The sequence below is a fragment of the Brachycentrus maculatus genome, unplaced genomic scaffold (genome assembly GCF_059751285.1).
Source record: "Brachycentrus maculatus isolate JH-2025_06_01 unplaced genomic scaffold, ASM5975128v1 h1tg000039l, whole genome shotgun sequence".
In the NCBI taxonomy this organism is placed as follows: Eukaryota; Metazoa; Arthropoda; class Insecta; order Trichoptera; family Brachycentridae; genus Brachycentrus; species Brachycentrus maculatus.
Window position 1 is genome coordinate 4,026,589 of NW_028280793.1, and position 17,901 is coordinate 4,044,489.

The 17,901-nt window shown below is 36.9% G+C and overlaps 2 protein-coding genes across 2 annotated transcripts; one reads left to right on the top strand and one right to left on the bottom strand.

Moving 5' to 3' along the window:
* Window positions 1-2,375: 2,375 nt before the first annotated feature.
* MED17 (mediator complex subunit 17) lies at window positions 2,376-14,097 on the bottom strand. The gene is made up of 11 exons (XM_088277185.1): window positions 13,819-14,097; window positions 13,442-13,712; window positions 10,582-10,863; window positions 9,474-9,624; window positions 8,630-8,853; window positions 7,032-7,272; window positions 6,015-6,151; window positions 5,542-5,627; window positions 5,315-5,447; window positions 3,813-3,954; window positions 2,376-3,319 (listed from the first exon to the last, which is right to left on the bottom strand). The coding sequence occupies exons 1-11, from the start codon at window positions 13,905-13,907 to the stop codon at window positions 3,099-3,101; spliced, it is 1,977 nt and encodes a 658-aa protein (XP_088133311.1). The 5' UTR covers window positions 13,908-14,097; the 3' UTR covers window positions 2,376-3,098.
* A 109-nt stretch (window positions 14,098-14,206) lies between these two features.
* On the top strand, window positions 14,207-17,465 carry LOC148312527 (KIF-binding protein-like). The gene is made up of 2 exons (XM_088277187.1): window positions 14,207-15,255; window positions 16,219-17,465. The coding sequence occupies exons 1-2, from the start codon at window positions 14,289-14,291 to the stop codon at window positions 17,052-17,054; spliced, it is 1,803 nt and encodes a 600-aa protein (XP_088133313.1). The 5' UTR covers window positions 14,207-14,288; the 3' UTR covers window positions 17,055-17,465.
* Window positions 17,466-17,901: the final 436 nt, after the last annotated feature.

Below are 17,901 nucleotides of genomic sequence, written 5' to 3' on the forward strand. Positions count from 1 at the left end.
ATCAAGCAATTTTTTCTCTGTTCACTAATCTGGGGACTTTGTGAGTATTGATTTGACGATGAGCCATTGAAGGCGGAAAATAGCGAGCATTTTGACAGCAAACAAGGAATAATCTTTTCCAGGGTTGTAATAAATTGACTGGAGTGAAGTGTATTGACACTAAGGTTGGTTATATTGGGAAATAAATTGTTAGTCTTTCACTTAATGCCCATGCTGAAACTGAATGCTCCTTGTGTGTGTGTTGCTTGGTCTTTGTCAATTGTGCCTATGCTAAAGCTGGTGGTGGATGGTGTTGTATACATTGTCTTATACATAGAGTGGAATATTGTTTGGTGTGAAAAAAATCTTGGTATGAATTAAAAAATGGCTAGCCCTAATTTAGATACCATCACAATCGGTGAGTGGGTCCATTTGGCTAGAAATAAGATGCTTCATCGCAGTGGAGAAAAAGGAATACTGTGTACCTGGAAGGAGTCTCAAGGGAGCAAAAATAAATAGGATAAAAAATGAAAGCATTAACCCTTTCAATGCCGGAAGGTATTAATATAGCCGCACCCAGCAGGCTGTGATTTTTTTCAACAAAAATATGAAAGCTTTTAGAAGGATAACTGTAACTTTGATAATATCAGTGAATTATAATATTTTAGTATTTCTTGTTCTTCCTAATAGATGTTTCTATATATTGTAATTAAAAATATTGCAATTGGATTTGATTTTGGCAAACGAGAGCGCAATTATGCGCTAATTTTGTATGGCTGGCCTGGCGAGCACGGAATCGGAGAGCGCGTTAACGCACTCGTGGCAGTGAACTGGTTCAAAAAGAAAATGTGACTTCTTAGGGTGAAGACTGACCAGGGCATTTCGTCGTAACATCGCTCGCGGCGAGCATCCGAAACTATGGATGGAGTGCTCGGCTCGCTGTACTGACTACGAATGCTCGCATCCTAACGTGTTACGTTACGACAAAATGGCTCCGGTCACTCTTCACCCTTAAAGGAACACAGTAGAAAATATATGTGAGACATGGTTATGAATGTTAACTGATGCAATACATATGTAAGATGCAGTTGTTGCTGGGGGCAAGTATGCAACTTGAGGAAATTTAGGATGTTATGAGATGGTTATATTTTCTATCGTCCGTACCATGGATAAATACTTTTTTTGCAGTAGGCTAAAGCTCTTCTTCTTTTAAATGGCTTTTTACCCATTTAGGTTAAAGCCAGTGTAGAGTTATTTAGGCTTAAGTTGAATAATGCACGCAGGCCGAAGCAATTATTTTTTGTTGCAGCCCATTGACTACAAAAAGTAAATTTTTTATATGGGCTTATTTCTGATTGATATGTCAAATATATTTGTTTTGACAAGCGATTCAGTTTTAGACAAAATGAAATCTGAGTGCTCTTGAAAAAATTTAATTTTAAATTTTTCCGCACCCCAATAGGGCAATGCGTCATATAAAAGCAGTGTTATCTTGATCGTTAACACATGAAGGAAAGGTGATTAGCTCTCCGCTTCAGGTCCCAGTCCAGGGTGATATCGAACAAGTATTTCAGTGAAAAAATCAATTATATTCATTTGACCCTCCCCTGGGAATTGAACCCGGGACCTTCAGTACAGTAGCCGAGCGTGCTGACCAATTGCACTATGGAGGCGGACGAATTCAGAATACAGAACACGAAATTGTATACCTCTGAATGGAATTGGACTTTTTACTGTAAGAAAAAATCTGCCAAAAAATAATTTCAATGTGTTGTCAAACATAATACATAGGGATGATGAAATTTTTATATTTGGAAATATTTATCTACATTTTTTTACCGTAATAAAAAGTGTATGGTCGATAATTGAGCTTTTTATTCCATAACCCTCTTTCCAAACATTTTCCAACTCAAATAAAGGAAAATCTATTGAAAAGATAAATGTAAGCATAGTTTTGTCAGAAAATTCTTTAGTGATACCAATTGGACAAAACTTCTTTGTATTGAATTGACATATTTAAAATTTTGTTTTTGAGTTCAGGGTTATAAAAAAAAATACTTTACCATCGATTATATAAAAAAGTGATTAAATTTATCTAATGTTTTTTGATCGATACTGAAGTTACAATACGGAACTTCTCTTGTTTTTACAGGATATAGTAAGAGCCAAATACCTATGTCAATATGCAACAGTGCAGTATAATTGCGGTTTATACTTGAAAAGAAAGAAGTTACAGTTGTGTGTGGTCATAGACAACGAATCTAAAAATGAAGAAAATAGAATCCAATTCCGAATATAGTTTGACGTGTTTATTAATTATAATTCGAGCCCCAATAGAGAAGATTATGCCTGAAATTAATCAATGGATAAGGAACTGGTTATGTGTGTCAAAATTAATAATTTGTCTCACTTTATTGTAATAGTTTATTCCATATTTACAAATTACTGATTATAAATAATACAAAATTAAATTCATTTAAGTACCTAAACATACTTTCGCTTATTTGAGGAAAGCATCACATAAGCAATACAATTATACTAGGATATATGAATACTCCTTAGAAGTCTCTATGAACTTTTCTGAATTTGGAATTAGACATCTCGTATGAAAACAGTGCGGTTAAGCGATGCCGACACAAGTATGTGTGCATTAAAACGTTTGATTTGATGTATTCAGAGATGAGTTACATTTGCTTTACTAAAGATTTGTCCACTCTAGATTTTATTTCATTGAAGATAATACAATAAATAACCTCTTATGAATAAAAAAATGCACTATCCCATAATGATATAAAATTGTTATAAAATTATGCGTAAAATAAATATAAATATGATTTTTAAAATTATTATTGACCGACTTTATATAATTAAAAAAAAATGATACTGAGTGAAATATGTAGTCATTAGTCAAAGAAAGAAAGTGTAAATAAATTTTTATCAGTGTATGTATACATATTTTGGTTATTCAATAAATAATTATTTGAAATGGTGGGAAATACAAAATATTGCAAAATTGATTACACTTGTTTAAACATCCTTCAATGAAGTTTACATCAATTTATTTTTGTTAGATACTTCGGTGATAAATTTCAGACCGTGTGTCAGATTTGGACAATGACTTAAGAGGAGCTGCTGAGACTAGCCATAAGTAATTCCATCTTATTGAGAAAGTTTTTTCCTTCCATTTTATCAAATCTCACTTCCTTGAATGACCCGCCGAGATGTTCCCACTTTCTCTCCTGTACCAGTTGGCCGGCAAAGAAGTCTTTTCGCGGAGATTGCGCTATAGACACTTGGATACCGCTCGTAGGTTCACAACGAACCGAGATCATTCTATCACCTGTTGAAATTTAGTTTATAATTAATGAAAAGGTGGTAAAAATTAAATATGCATACATTTTTTTAAACATCCATTGGTACACAGCTCTGACTGTAGGACAAAGGAGCTGGCAACTGACAAGACCCTTGATGCGGTTTGTAGACTGCAATATAAGGTGTGGATATTGACAAGCCGTGAATTCATATGCGAATGATCCATTTCAAGACAAACAGTAAATAACAAGATATATAATGATTGGATAAATTTTTCCATACTTAATAGCTTATGGCAAAAAAAAATCTGGTTCTTCCAAACAATTTTTTTGCCAAAAAAAATTTTTATAGAAAATTGGTTTCAGTTACTGCTTATTTAGCTGATAAAAAACATGATTTCTTTTAAAACATCAGCGCGTTTTAATTTGTAAATGAAAAATATGTTAATTTCCTATTTCAAAATATTTTCCAAATTTCGTTCCTTTAATTAGGAATTTAAAAGCTTTTATCGTATAGCTTACCATTTGGTGAAGCAAGTAAGCAGGAGGACGCGTTTCCTAGTGGTTCGACTGGTCCGGAGCCAAGATGAGCACTGCCACCCAGGAACTGCCACCCCATACATCGGCCTACTGCTTGGACTGCCACCATCTGATGTTGATAAATCTATAACAGAATAATTTCACGATAGAGGTAAACGGGTGGTCAACTAAGTTTTATTTAACCGGTTAACTGCCAAGAGCGTCTTAAGACGCATAATTTTCTGTGATCGGAGCGCCGCTCATACAAAAATTACGTCTTAAGACGCGCCATTTCAAATGGGCTTTTAGTAAAGAAAATCAATTATTTAAATTGTACAAATATATTGAACGCATAGTGACATCTATTGAGAATAACTTTGCACACTTAGAATTGAAACAGGATTTGTTTTTACCACTTTAAACGTAAATTAAAGAGAGCTTTGTCATCGGAACAACTAATGGTGCTCAGGGTTGTCCAATAATCCCCGAGTTGCCGTCACTGCCGAATCTGATGACAGTGATTTTAGTGTCGATTCTGATGATTTTCAATTTTTAATTTTTTAAAATCAAAGTGTGTGTGTATACTTTTAGTATCAAACTAACAAAAACAATTACTTTTGACATATAATTTAGTTTTCATATTTTCTATGACAAATTTTGTGACAACCCTGCACCATGAACAATTAATTTTATGATTATGGATAAATGACTGAACGACTGGCGCGCTCTTCATTTATTTGGCAAGTTTTATAAATAAACATTAATACACTTTTAAGAACAATATGTTTAGAAGGTTTTATTTTTGTCGTAAAATTCGCGGCGTGCTGGGTACCGCCATACATGTACCTTCCGGCAGTTAACTGGTTAAAAATTAACCACAAACTAAAATTCATTGGACGTCCCCTTGTTGATGGACATGTCAGGACCACAATGAATGGTGATCCTGACAGCTCGCTGTTGCCACAAGGTGGTGGTAAACCATCAATGAGCTGATGCCTGCAGGTAACTCTGCCAGCGGGCCAGAGGTATCAAGTGGTGAGAAGTAGTGATAGCATTTCATGTGTGACAGCCGTAATTTTATTTGGATGATAAGGTTTGCCCAGGCCTTCTAAGGATTAACACATTATTGTCGGGTGGTTTTTTCATCAACCCCGACCATAGTTTTACTCAGAGAGTCTTCCACCCGATTCTCGTTATACTAATCACAAGAAACCACAAACCCAATTCCGATCTGTACCATGTTTTTTGGCGTCTCTTGCGCTCTACCAAAAGTAAGCAAATAGAACGCTTATAACCGTCTCCCGCTCTCTACCAACAGATTGTAAAAGACGCTTTTAGGTGTTTCCCGCAAACAATGTGTAAATAAGAAATTGATTTTGTAAATAAAAGGAATGTTTTTTTTTACAGCTTTTGACCTCTATATGCTGCATAGGTAAATATAAAATTGAGGAGACTATGTTAAATCGTAGTTTTTTTGCATAGTTAAAAAATGACAAAGTTATTACCTGGCAGTATATGAGATCTCTTAATTCCTGAGGTTCATATGACATGTGCATAACTCTTCCATCCCTGCAGATGCATTTAAGTGTTTTTTCTGCAACATGAACTACTAAGGAGGTGCGACACACAGCATCATACCTAGAATAAATCCAATAAATTAATTAACAAATACGGTTTGAAGATCTGTGAAAATAAATAATATGTATGCAATAATTTAAAGCACACAACATACCCGTGAGTCATAATATTGATTTTGACACAAGACTGTGTGGGACTATTTAGCGCATTCCAATGGGATACAATGAGAGGGTCTTTAACCTGTAAAATTAAAAGGCACATTTAAGTAATGTAATAATCATACCTAAAAAAAATACAAAGCTAGCCTGCTAATTCTACAAAATAAAAATCTAGCAGATAATGGGAAATTATTGCATCGGAGTTTGTCAATTTTTACTTCGAGTAAAAATTGACTGAAAATTGCATAAATCGTCATATTGATTTTCTCTAGAGAATGTAACATTTACATATTTTTTTATGAGCCATAGGCTGTAATAGCAACAATAGCCAATCGCTGATTGGTAATAAATATATATTTATTAAAATTAAAACAACAAACATCTGGTCTGATCATTAAATCATGATGTAATTTTGAAATGGATTCAAGTTTTCAAAATCCTTTGTAGATCGGTTGATATATAATATTACCTCTTTTGCAATTGTATCCAAAACATATTCGGTTCTTCTTCGCATAAAGAAATGTTGCGCTTGTTGTATAATTTGTTCTAATAAAGTTTGCTGCTTGCTCATGTCCAAAAGTTCATAACGATCCGAAGCCATTGGACCTAAAATAGGAGTAGAACAAATTTATGAGACGAATGTAGTTGGAAAAGGGAGTAGAGGAAGAATGAGAAAAACTTGGCACGATCAGGTATGCCCAATACTTGAAAGCGGTCAGGTTAGGAGTCGAAATAATCAGCTGGTATATATATCGCTCACTCCTTTCAAGAACATCATAAATCAAAAAACTTGATTTTTCAGGAGAAGGATTTAAAGTTTAATAACATTTTGAGTGTGTCCAAATACTTGTTCACAAAATCTGGATTATCTCCAATTACAGGAGTTATTTTCATATTATTTTTTGACATCTCATCAAAGATGAAGAAGAATATGCCCAGACTTCCATATTCTTCTTCATCTTTGATGAGATGTCAAAAAATGAAGTTTAATAATATAGTACAATATTTTAAAAATAAATATCAAGCCACTTATTGAACTTTTTACTGTGCAACATATCTTTTTAGGTAAAACCTAAAGTTTTTTTCTCTATTCGAAAAATATTTAGCATATTTAAAAAAATAATAAACAATACCTTTTCTTCAAAATGTAAAAACAACACTTTCTGCCTTGTAGCGGGTAATAATTAAGTTGAAAATATGCCGCTTTTGCTGGGATATAGTACATTTTTTGGGCATTCCGAAAACATGCACAACTGAAATAGGTCGATTTATTATTTATGACGTTCTTGAAAGGAGTGAGCGATATGAGAAGATGCATGAACGTGGAAGAGGCACAGAATGTTTGCAAAGACAGAGTGGAGTGGTATTCTATTCACTCTGACTACCCCTGCGGGCGTGAAAGGGGCGTGATGGTTAGTTAGTTAGTTAGTTATAAATTATCCAAAATTATTATTATTATAAAAGCGCCGGGAATAGCAGTGCAGACCTGCGAGGCATCTTCGCTTGGAGGGACCCAGCGGGCCGCTGGCGGGGTGCGGGAAGGGGTGGTGCGTGTTGGCGTGGTGCGCGGCCCGCAGCAGCTGGTGCAGCGAGTGCTCCAGCACGTGGTCGTGGTCCGACTTGGGCTGGGTGCGCTCCGCCGGGCCCGCCCCGCCAGCGCCGTTCCCCGCCCCTGTCTGCGCCGCCGAGTGGCACAGACCTATTATCAGCTGGATCCCGGGCAGGACCTGGAACCAGTTGTATTTTGTATATTTTTAACCTAATTTGAGTCAGTAATGCGGACTCCGAGTCAGAGGTTTGTAGTTTAATCATGAATCTTATGAGCTGCTTAATCTCATTATTAATTTCAGCAATTGATTCGGCAGTCACTTTGTTGTAAAATCTATCCATTTTTAATTTATGTTTTACATATTAAATACCACTTTTTCTTAAAATCTACTGTGACACGTGTTTCGATGCATTCCGCATGTTTGAAAATGATGCGGAATGCATCGAAACACGTGTCACAGTGGATTTTAAGAAATAGTTGTATTTACTTATTATTAATTATTATGATTTTTTTTAAAAGGAATAACCCGCAAAGCCTCTATTAGAGGCTTGTCGGCAAGTAGGATAGTAAGGATAGGGAAGGTAAATGTGAAAAATACATCACAAACACCCAGATCAATTGAAAATAAATCTTTCTTGAATTTATTTTGCACTTGATGGGAATCGAACCCGCGACGCCAGTTTTGCAGTCGAGCGTCTACCCAACTACTCCTGTACTGAAAGTGTGATTGAAAATTTACCCTTCAGGTCACGAGGGTTCATGCATGCAGGATAACAAAATGTCCACTATTTAAGTGTAACTAAACAGACTACTTTGCACCTAACCATAAAAGGGAAAATAGAGGGTCGACAAGGTGTGGGCAGAAGATGGATCTCTTGGCTCCGGAATATTCGAGATCGGACGGGGATCAGAACCATCGAGGCGCCGTTTAGAGTTGCCCAAGAAAAGGACAATTACTCTCAAGTGATAGTTGACGTCAGGGGGATCTGACATGACATAAACAGAAGAAGAAAAAACAGACTAGTACTGGTTTTCACTTTTAATGTAACAAAAATATTAATTTATTAGTAGACATATAGCCATTGATTTGTTTTTGAGCGGTGGGATATATGCTCAGAATGACAATATTATAACCCTTATCCGCACCCAATGGTGCATAGGGCACTGCATCGAATTGGCGCAGTGTTATCTTGATCATTACTTACATGAAGGCAAGGTGATCACTCTTGCACTTCAAGAACCAGTCCAGGGTAATATTAAATAAATATTACAGTGTAAAATCACTAATATTTATTTTCACCCCTCCTGGGAATCTAACCCGGGACCTTCAGCACGGTAGCTAAACACGCTGACCATTACACCACGGAGGCGGAGGCGGAGAATGACAATATTATTTCTGAATAATTATTTCTCCAGTGAAATAGGAGAAATAATTGCATTTGCAAAAATCAAAACATTTTGTTACGACCTTATTCAGTGATTAGCAAATAATGAGGTTATTTACGCTGAGTACCACACAGGGTGTAGGAACTAACCGTTGCCATGATCTGGTTGCCGACGACCATGTGGGGGACCGGAGAGTTTAGCTGGACGGCCTCGGAGGCGAGGCGGCCAAAGAGCTCCTTGCAGAACAGCACATTCTGAGCCGCCTCGAGGCGCTGCTGCCAGTGCAGCTCTGTCCCCATGGCTCCGGCCCCCGCCGTGGGCCCCACCCCCAGGGCGCTGCTCGACACTTGCATGGTGATCAACTCCTCCTGGTCTGAATAAGGAGTCATTTATAAGCCCTTGAAAACTGCATACTAAGCAAGCAACGCATTTTATAATATTTAATATAATGTGACAATTTCGTAGCCCGCCTCCATAGTGTAATGGTCAGCACGCTCGGCTACCGTACTGGAGGTCCCGGGTTTGATTCCTAGGGGGGTGTCAAATTAATATAAGTGATTTTTCACTCTAATATTTATTCAATATTACCCTGGACTGGTACCTGAAGCGGAAGGCTGATCACCTTTCCTTCATGTGTAAATGATCAAGATAACACTGCGTTCATATGACGCAGTGCCCTACGCACCATAGGGTGCGGATGAGGGTTTAAAGAAGATAAAGATATAGAAATCAAAATCGTCGCTTAAACATTTTAAGATTTTTGTCTCCAAATATTTTTTTATTTGAAAAGACAAGAATTTTGCATTATTTTACCCTCTTTACATAATTTTGCTTTATATGTTCAAACTTCATACTGGATGAAACAATTTGCAACTTATATGAAAGCATATTTGTATTTATAGGCGTTTGCAACTTTAAAATTTTCATGTTAAAAATTGAAAAGATTCTGCAGGTTCATTTAACAATGTTATAAATTAATAAGAAAACACATACCTTTTTGGCACAAAACTGAAATGAAAGCAACTCCCTGCAATTCGGCAGGTACCGTAACTCGTAATGCGGAGGGGGGAGGCGGCTGGGGACCGGAAACATTGTTCCCCGGAGTGACACAACTCAGGAGAGAATCTTCAGGGGCTTTACTGACCTATGGAAGGAAGGGAAGACTGTTTTATTCAATAATCTATTAATTTACGACACCAATACACACCCTTTATATCACCAAAACAAAAACAACAAAAAAATGCATTTATATTTTCATTTATTACAGGATTATCATTATTATGTTGTACAATGTACATCCAGACTTTCCCATATTGCACTGTATGGAAAACCCCAAGGTAGACAACTTCCGGGCAGACCACCAAAGAGATGGATTGAAAGCTCGGAATCAACATCGCAGGAGGCTAATCCCTCTTAAAAAAAGGGCAACAGTCTACACCAAGTAGAAGAAATAGATAAAATTACATATTTACTTTGGGAATTGAAAAAATAAACCTTTAAAACATTAAAAGAAGGGCACGTTGTCATCTAGTAAGCCATTTGCTTAAAGGTGGAGACTGACCGGAGCATTTCGTCGTAACATAACATCGTAACATCGCTCGCGGCGAGCATCACCGAGCATCCGAAACTACGGATTGAGCGCTCGGCTCGCTGTACTGACTGCCTGAATGCTCGCATCGTAACATGTTACGTTACGACGAAATGCTCCGGTCACTCTCCACCTTAACGCATTGAGCTTAAATTTTCATTCCATATGCTTGCAAAGAGAATTGTTCACAACAATTACAGAGCATAGAGAGAATCGTTCAGAGCAATCGAGCTCCGTAAAACTTCGTATTTCGGTCACATAATGAGTGGTGAAAAGTATGCCATCCTACAACTGGCCATAAAAGGGAAGATTGAGGGTCGTAGAGGGATTGGAAAAAGGCAGCTTTCCTGGTTTCAGAACATTCGAGAGTAGACCGGGATGAGAAGTGTGGAGGAGCTGTTTCGTGCTGCCCGGGACAGACAAGATTTCTCCCAAGTGATTGTTGACGTCGGAGGGACCCGGCAGGACACATGAAAAAAAGATGCTTGTGAAAATATATTTTTTTTTGCTTGCCTCAAAAACTCCTGTTTGGCTGAACTTAGAGCCAGCGGTCCTATAACTCAAGTCTCCAATAATAGAGTTTGAAACTTTCTTGAGTCGCCAGTTTTGTCTCAGTCTTAGTAAGTCGATGTGGAAGTCGGGCGCGTTTCTGGTATTGCGCATGCTCTCATTGGTTCTGAGTCGCTCAACACCGGCTAGCAGAGTACTCGCGGCACTCGCGAGAGCCTTCTTCCGCCCATAGACCTGAACCATCGGCCGTGACTCCACTGGTTCTTGAGGGACTGGATCCAACACCTACAAAAATAAGACAACTTTCAGTAGGTCTATACGGGTTTTACAAGTGTTTAGATGCTGATAGCATAATAAGACAACTTTCAGTAGGTCTATACGGGTTTTACAAGTGTTTAGATGCTGATAGCATAATAAGACAACTTTCAGTAGGTCTATACGGGTTTTACAAGTGTTTAGATGCTGATAGCATAATAAGACAGCTTTCAGTAGGTCTATACGGGTTTTACAAGTGTTTAGATGCTGATAGCATAATAAGACAACTTTCAGTAGGTCTATACGGGTTTTACAAGTGTTTAGATGCTGATAGCATAATAAGACAACTTTCAGTAGGTCTATACGGGTTTTACAAGTGTTTAGATGCTGATAGCATAATAAGACAACTTTCAGTAGGTCTATACGGGTTTTACAAGTGTTTAGATGCTGATAGCATAATAAGACAGCTTTCAGTAGGTCTATACGGGTTTTACAAGTGTTTAGATGCTGATAGCATAATAAGACAACTTTCAGTAGGTCTATACGGGTTTTACAAGTGTTTAGATGCTGATAGCATAATAAGACAACTTTCAGTAGGTCTATACGGGTTTTACAAGTGTTTAGATGCTGATAGCATAATAAGACAACTTTCAGTAGGTCTATACGGGTTTTACAAGTGTTTAGATGCTGATAGCATAATAAGACAGCTTTCAGTAGGTCTATACGGGTTTTACAAGTGTTTAGATGCTGATAGCATAATAAGACAACTTTCAGTAGGTCTATACGGGTTTTACAAGTGTTTAGATGCTGATAGCATAATAAGACAACTTTCAGTAGGTCTATACGGGTTTTACAAGTGTTTAGATGCTGATAGCATAATAAGACAACTTTCAGTAGGTCTATACGGGTTTTACAAGTGTTTAGATGCTGATAGCATAATAAGACAACTTTCAGTAGGTCTATACGGGTTTTACAAGTGTTTAGATGCTGATAGCATAATAAGACAACTTTCAGTAGGTCTATACGGGTTTTACAAGTGTTTAGATGCTGATAGCATAATAAGACAACTTTCAGTAGGTCTATACGGGTTTTACAAGTGTTTAGATGCTGATAGCATAATAAGACAGCTTTCAGTAGGTCTATACGGGTTTTACAAGTGTTAAGATGCTGATAGCATAATAATGGCATGTGCTATCTGGGTTGAATTGTGTTTGCATGATGGGAGCTAGAATGTGGTCCAAAACAATTGAAAAATGTGCAAACAGCACCCCAATACATACAGTTTTTAAGCAAAATTTTGAATGTGTCCAAATACTTGTTCACAAATCTGGATTATCTCCAATTAAAGGAGTTATTTTTCATATTATTTCATATTATTTGGGGTTGTCAGCCCCGTAAATGCCTAGATTTTTCTTCATCTTTAATGAGATGTTAGTTTTTAAGTGTTGAAAAATGCTATTAAACTCTGATCCTAAGTATGTAATTTGTATTTAGTTGAATAAAGATTTTTCTAGACTATTGGATGTCAGACCTCGGCCCTTAGTGAATGTTGGTCTTCGGGTCGACCAAAATTGCATTTGATCTATATTTTATGAGTTTATAAGTGTGTGAATAGAGCTATGGTAGTGACATGTAGTATTGTTTGCATGCTGGTGACTGTCCTGATAAAGAGACGGGTATGTCTGGAAACCGGTAGACTAAAAGTCTCGGTGAGTGGTTATATATTAATATTACTAACATTTTTGTAAAAAAAATATATAAAAGTAAATATTTTCAATTATTTATTTTTATTCACTGTATAATTCCACACACAGTGTACTTTAAGCTAATAATAATAATAATAATAATGAATATGCTATTTTAAGATCAGGAAGCGTTGATGGAATACCCCTATTGCCACTTTCGTATACAGTGCTAGTTTTCTCAACTTCCATATGTTTTGTCATACTAGCCCTCTAGGGACATTGTTGATAAGACTAGGTTAAAAGTTTTTCTTCATTTGTTTTCGGCTAGTTCTGATAACCAACCTTATCCTACTCATACACCAACAAAAGTCAAATATTTAGTCCTTTTAAAAAAATATGATCAGTTTACTTTTCGTCTTTTTTCACTATTCTTCTTAACTAGAAATTTCTGGTAAAATACATTGCACAGATCAAAATTCAGTTTGCGGTTACGTGTGATTAGCATACTGAGGGTCGGTCGGCAGACTGAGTATATCACCTGACCAAAATGTGTTATGGTGGGGACTGACAATAGCTATTTCGTCGTAACGTAACATGTTACGATGCAAGCATTTGTATAGTCAGTACAGAGAGCCGAGCGCTCCATCTATTGTCGGTGTGTTCGCTGCGAGAGACGTTACAACGAAATGCTCCAGTCAGTCCCCACCTTTACGATGTCTAGGGATGGATGTTTCAAAATGTCAATAGCACTTGACAAGGAAAGCGAGTGAGAAAGTCTTGCGTAAATACAGAATTGCGAGCACAGAAACATTAGGCGTTAATTATGATTGTGGGAGTTAAAAAGGATAAGCTCGCATTTTTATTTTGAAACATAAGTATCTACATAGAAATAAAAAAAATAGAGAATATAATCAATTTCAAACCATGTATCGTTTTTCTTTGGCTATGGCTAGAACATCAGCCAGAACGCATACTTCAGTCAAAGCACTTCTTAATTTGGTCCTCACAGAATCCCAGGGCCACAAACTGGATTGAAACCCTGGATCTTTGGTTTCATCATCGATACTCTTGGTATCGGAAGCACTGTCAGATATATCTTTATTTAAAGTAGCCCCCGAAAATTCGTCTTGCGATGTTTTACTGAAATCGATTTTTTGAGCTAGTTTGGCCAAATTTTCTGACATTGACAGAGGCCTGAAAATTTTAAATAAAAATATTATTGTATTGATTAATATTTTATTAAGGAAATAACTGAAGTAAAATAATTAAAAAAATAAATAAAGTGATTTAATTGACTTACGCTTGATAAATTTCTTGTCCATCATAACTGATTTCTTGAATAAGATTTTCGATCGGAGCTTCAACAGATATGTTAACGGAGTATGCCATCTTTTAATTAAATAATATTTATACTAGGTGTTAATATAATATAAACATTTATGAATGGGTAGTAATAAATATGTAAAATGAAAAAACACCGCCCGAACCGTCTGGACGACGTTTAGCGATTTGTTGCCGAATTGTGCCCAACCACCGCCGAACTGAAAATTGACAATAATTTTGACAATTGACCAAAGAGAATTCATAGCATTAACCAAAGACTAAAGAATGAAAGGACAAAGATAATTTTTGACTTTTTTCTATGGTTACTTATTTTTCAAAACACTTTCTAGTCTTTGTTTCACTTTGTCTTTTCATTCCGTTTGACATTTGGGTCGATTTCCCCGGATTTGACTTTTTGGAAAATTTGATATTTTATTAGGATTCGAAATGGTCGTAGAGAAAGAGGTTGCCGTCGGCCTGAAAGAAAATTACCAAAAAGTTAGAAAATTACTAGATGACGATTGGAAATATGACCCCGAAGAGGAGCCCTACACTTCAAAATATGCCGCTAAGGCAATATTGGATACGATGAAATGTACAATATTGGAAATATTGGAATCCGAAACCGATGAAAATGTAAAATTGACTTACCAAGCCATGCTTAGTTCGGTGCTCTTAAATGTTGCCATAATTTTTATTGATACCGAAGAATTATCGGAAGGTGAAAAATGTCTCATCGAATGTTTGGAAATACTCAAAGATAAGGACCGATTGCCTAAAACGGTCATATTAGCATTGTCCACTCTTAATCAACTCGGTATCCTTTGGTCTCACAGAGAGAATGCCTCTCAATCAAAAGTTTTTCTAGACAAGGCTGAGGAGCTTTACAAATCCTTTAAAGAATCTGGCGTTATACCATATGATATAATCGACTTGTTCCGATGTCCAGAAGATGAGCTGAGCAAACGAAGTATGATAAATCTGGAGAAGACGTACACCCTCACACTTTACTACCTGGCCCAAATCTATGGGAGTTTGGAAGACTACCTGAAATCGGCGGTATACTGTCATATCACTCTTAAAAGGCAACTGGAATACGATGACTATGAGCCCATTGATTGGGCGCTCAATTCCGCCACTCTCTCGCAATTTTTCATGGAGAAAAACGGGTTCAAGCAGTCGAGGCATCACCTAGCAGCTGCGTCGCATATCCTGGACCTGTACTTGGAGGAGCTGCTGGCAGAGGAAGCGGGAGAAGCTCACAATGCGAGGGTTGAAACATTCTGGCACCGCTCGGCGGACGTGGCCCGCTGCTGGGTGAAGTACGGCTTGCTGCTGCTCTCCAACTCCAGGGACAGACTCATGAGCCACACGGATGATAACGATGATGACCCTCCCTGTACTTTATCCTCAGGTCTGTACCTATTGATGAGTGCTTATGACATTTCCGTAGTGTAATGTAAGTGTCTGCCTCCGTAGTGTAATGGTCAGCACGCTCGGCTACCGTTCTGGAGGTCCCGGGTTCGATTCCCAGGGGAGGTCAAATAAATATAAGTGATTTTTTCACTGTAATATGTATTCAATATTACCTTGGACTGGTACCTGAAGCGGAGGGGTGATCACCTTTCCTTCATGTGTAAACGATCAAGATAACACTGCGTTTATATGAAGCAGTGCCCTATGCACCATTGGGATGCGGATAAGGGTTTATTATTATTATTACGACATTTACCTCGGGAATGACGTATACAAGCATTCGTAAGTGTGCTTGTTGGACTCATAACTGGGCACACTGATTGGTACACTTCGAACTAGTTTATTCTTGCAATATGTTCCTGGCTAGTTAAAAGATTGGACACCTCTGATCTCAAGATTCGAGCCACTCATGTGTTGTAAGATTGGGAACAAATTATTGGACCAGCTTCTTTCGATATGTTATGATAATTTACTATTAATAATAATGATGTAATAAGTGCAATGCTATGAACAGAATAATTATAATTATGGATTACATATTTATATAATTATCCTAAAAAGTCCACCTCCGTAGTGTAATGGTCAACACGCTCAGCTACCTTTCTGGAGGTCCCGGGTTCGATTCCCAGGGGGGTCAAATAAATATTAGTGATTTTTTCACTTTAATATTTATTCAACATTACCCTGGACTGGTACCTGAAGCGGAGGGCTAATCACCTTTCCTTCATGTGTTTACGATCAAGATAGCACTGCATTTATATTTGATGCAGTGCCCTATACACCATTGGGGTGCGGATAAGGGTTAGAGAGAGATTCTAAAAAGTGTATCTGTGGTATTGGTTGAAGTTAATTGAGTACCAATCGTTCTATTTTAAATCCATTTATTATTTTATATTTTCAGATTTGTCCAAACTACAGTTGTCAACGGATAGTTCTGTATCGATACATGATTTGTCCGATCTCCACTTCCCTTCGTTGAATTTGTCTAGATACGAAGACCAAGTGACAGATCAGTTTATTCTGACTTTTGACGATGCAAAATCTGTATTTGTCAATGTGCAATCGTGGATCGAAAAGGCCAAACAATATTACACAATGGAGAATCTCGCTTCGGATCATGTCCAAATCATTCAAGATGCATCCCAACTGTACAAGTATTTAGCGTTCTTCGAAGATGACGAGGGAAGACAAGCAAAGATGCATAAAAGGCGAATATGTCTTTTAGAAGATGTAATCGTCGATTTAAATCCAGTGTACTATGTTCAACTTTGTCGTCAGATTTGGTACGAACTGGCCGAGACATATTCCGACATCTTGGATATTAAGTTAGAAAGATTTCAAAAGACTGAGGGGCGCCCGAATCCGCAAGCGCTAAAAAAGATCAATCACCTATCAGAGCAGAGTATCAAGCATTTCAATAATTTCCTTACATCTCTTCAAGAACCCGTTTCCCACAAAATGCCCAGTAAGTTCCCTCCTGACTTGGTGAAGCCGGCTCTTATTGCCTATTTTCACATTGGCAGACTCCATATGAAAATGATTGTAATGGATAAAAAGGTCCAGTTACAGAATATAGAACACACGTTGGATGCATACAGTAAGTTAGTGGATTACTGCGATAAAGATAAAGCTGCTGCAGCCACCATGACAGCTGAGCTTAGCGTTTGCAGAGAAATGGTGCAGTTATTGCCCTTGAAGATTATTAGGTTAAAAAGCGAGCTGCAACTGCCTCAGTGAAAACTTTGCCATTTCAATGTGGCATTGCATTGCATACATTATTATATCGTGGGTATACTGGGAAAAAACTTTTACTCGAAAATACGCAATTTTGACTAAGGATGCAGTATATCAACGTTCTATAGACTGGCAAAATACACTAAGTAGTTTTAAATGTCATTTTCATGTGGTTTTACAAGTAAATTCAACTTTATGTTTAATAGCGGGTATTTTATTCAGGCTAAAAGCTTTAAATAACAGGGATTATTCAAAGAGGGATTTTAGAGTTAATGTTTTTTGCCAGTATAATCACGATATGTTAGTTTGTATTTCATTAATATTTCCAGTCTATATAAATATTAACATATTTTGAGTGTGTCCAAATAGTTGTTCATAAATCTGAATTATCTCCAATTATAGGAGTTATTTATCATATTATTTTTTTGACATCTCAACATAGATAAGAGTTTCCGCTCAAAAAAAGGCTTCTTCGTCTCACCAATAGATGTCACTAGTGAAAATTCTAAAAAATAGTGATTCTTGTTCAATGTTTTAAAAAATTGGATCATATATATAGAACTTCCAAGAATTTTAATAGTGTGGTTGTCAATCATGGGTAGAATTGGTGAATGTTACACATGTGTAAAGTGATCACTTAAACCAGCCTATGACGGTCGTAAGCCCTGTAATTGCCCAGACTTCCATATTCTTTGTTATCTATGTTGGTATGTCAAAAAAACTATATAAATATCAATATTTCTGGTATATATAACTATAAAAATGTATTTTAGTATTTACAAATTAAATTATAAAATTAAAATGTAACTTTGTTTTAAAATCACTATAAATATTTTATTATAACTTAAAT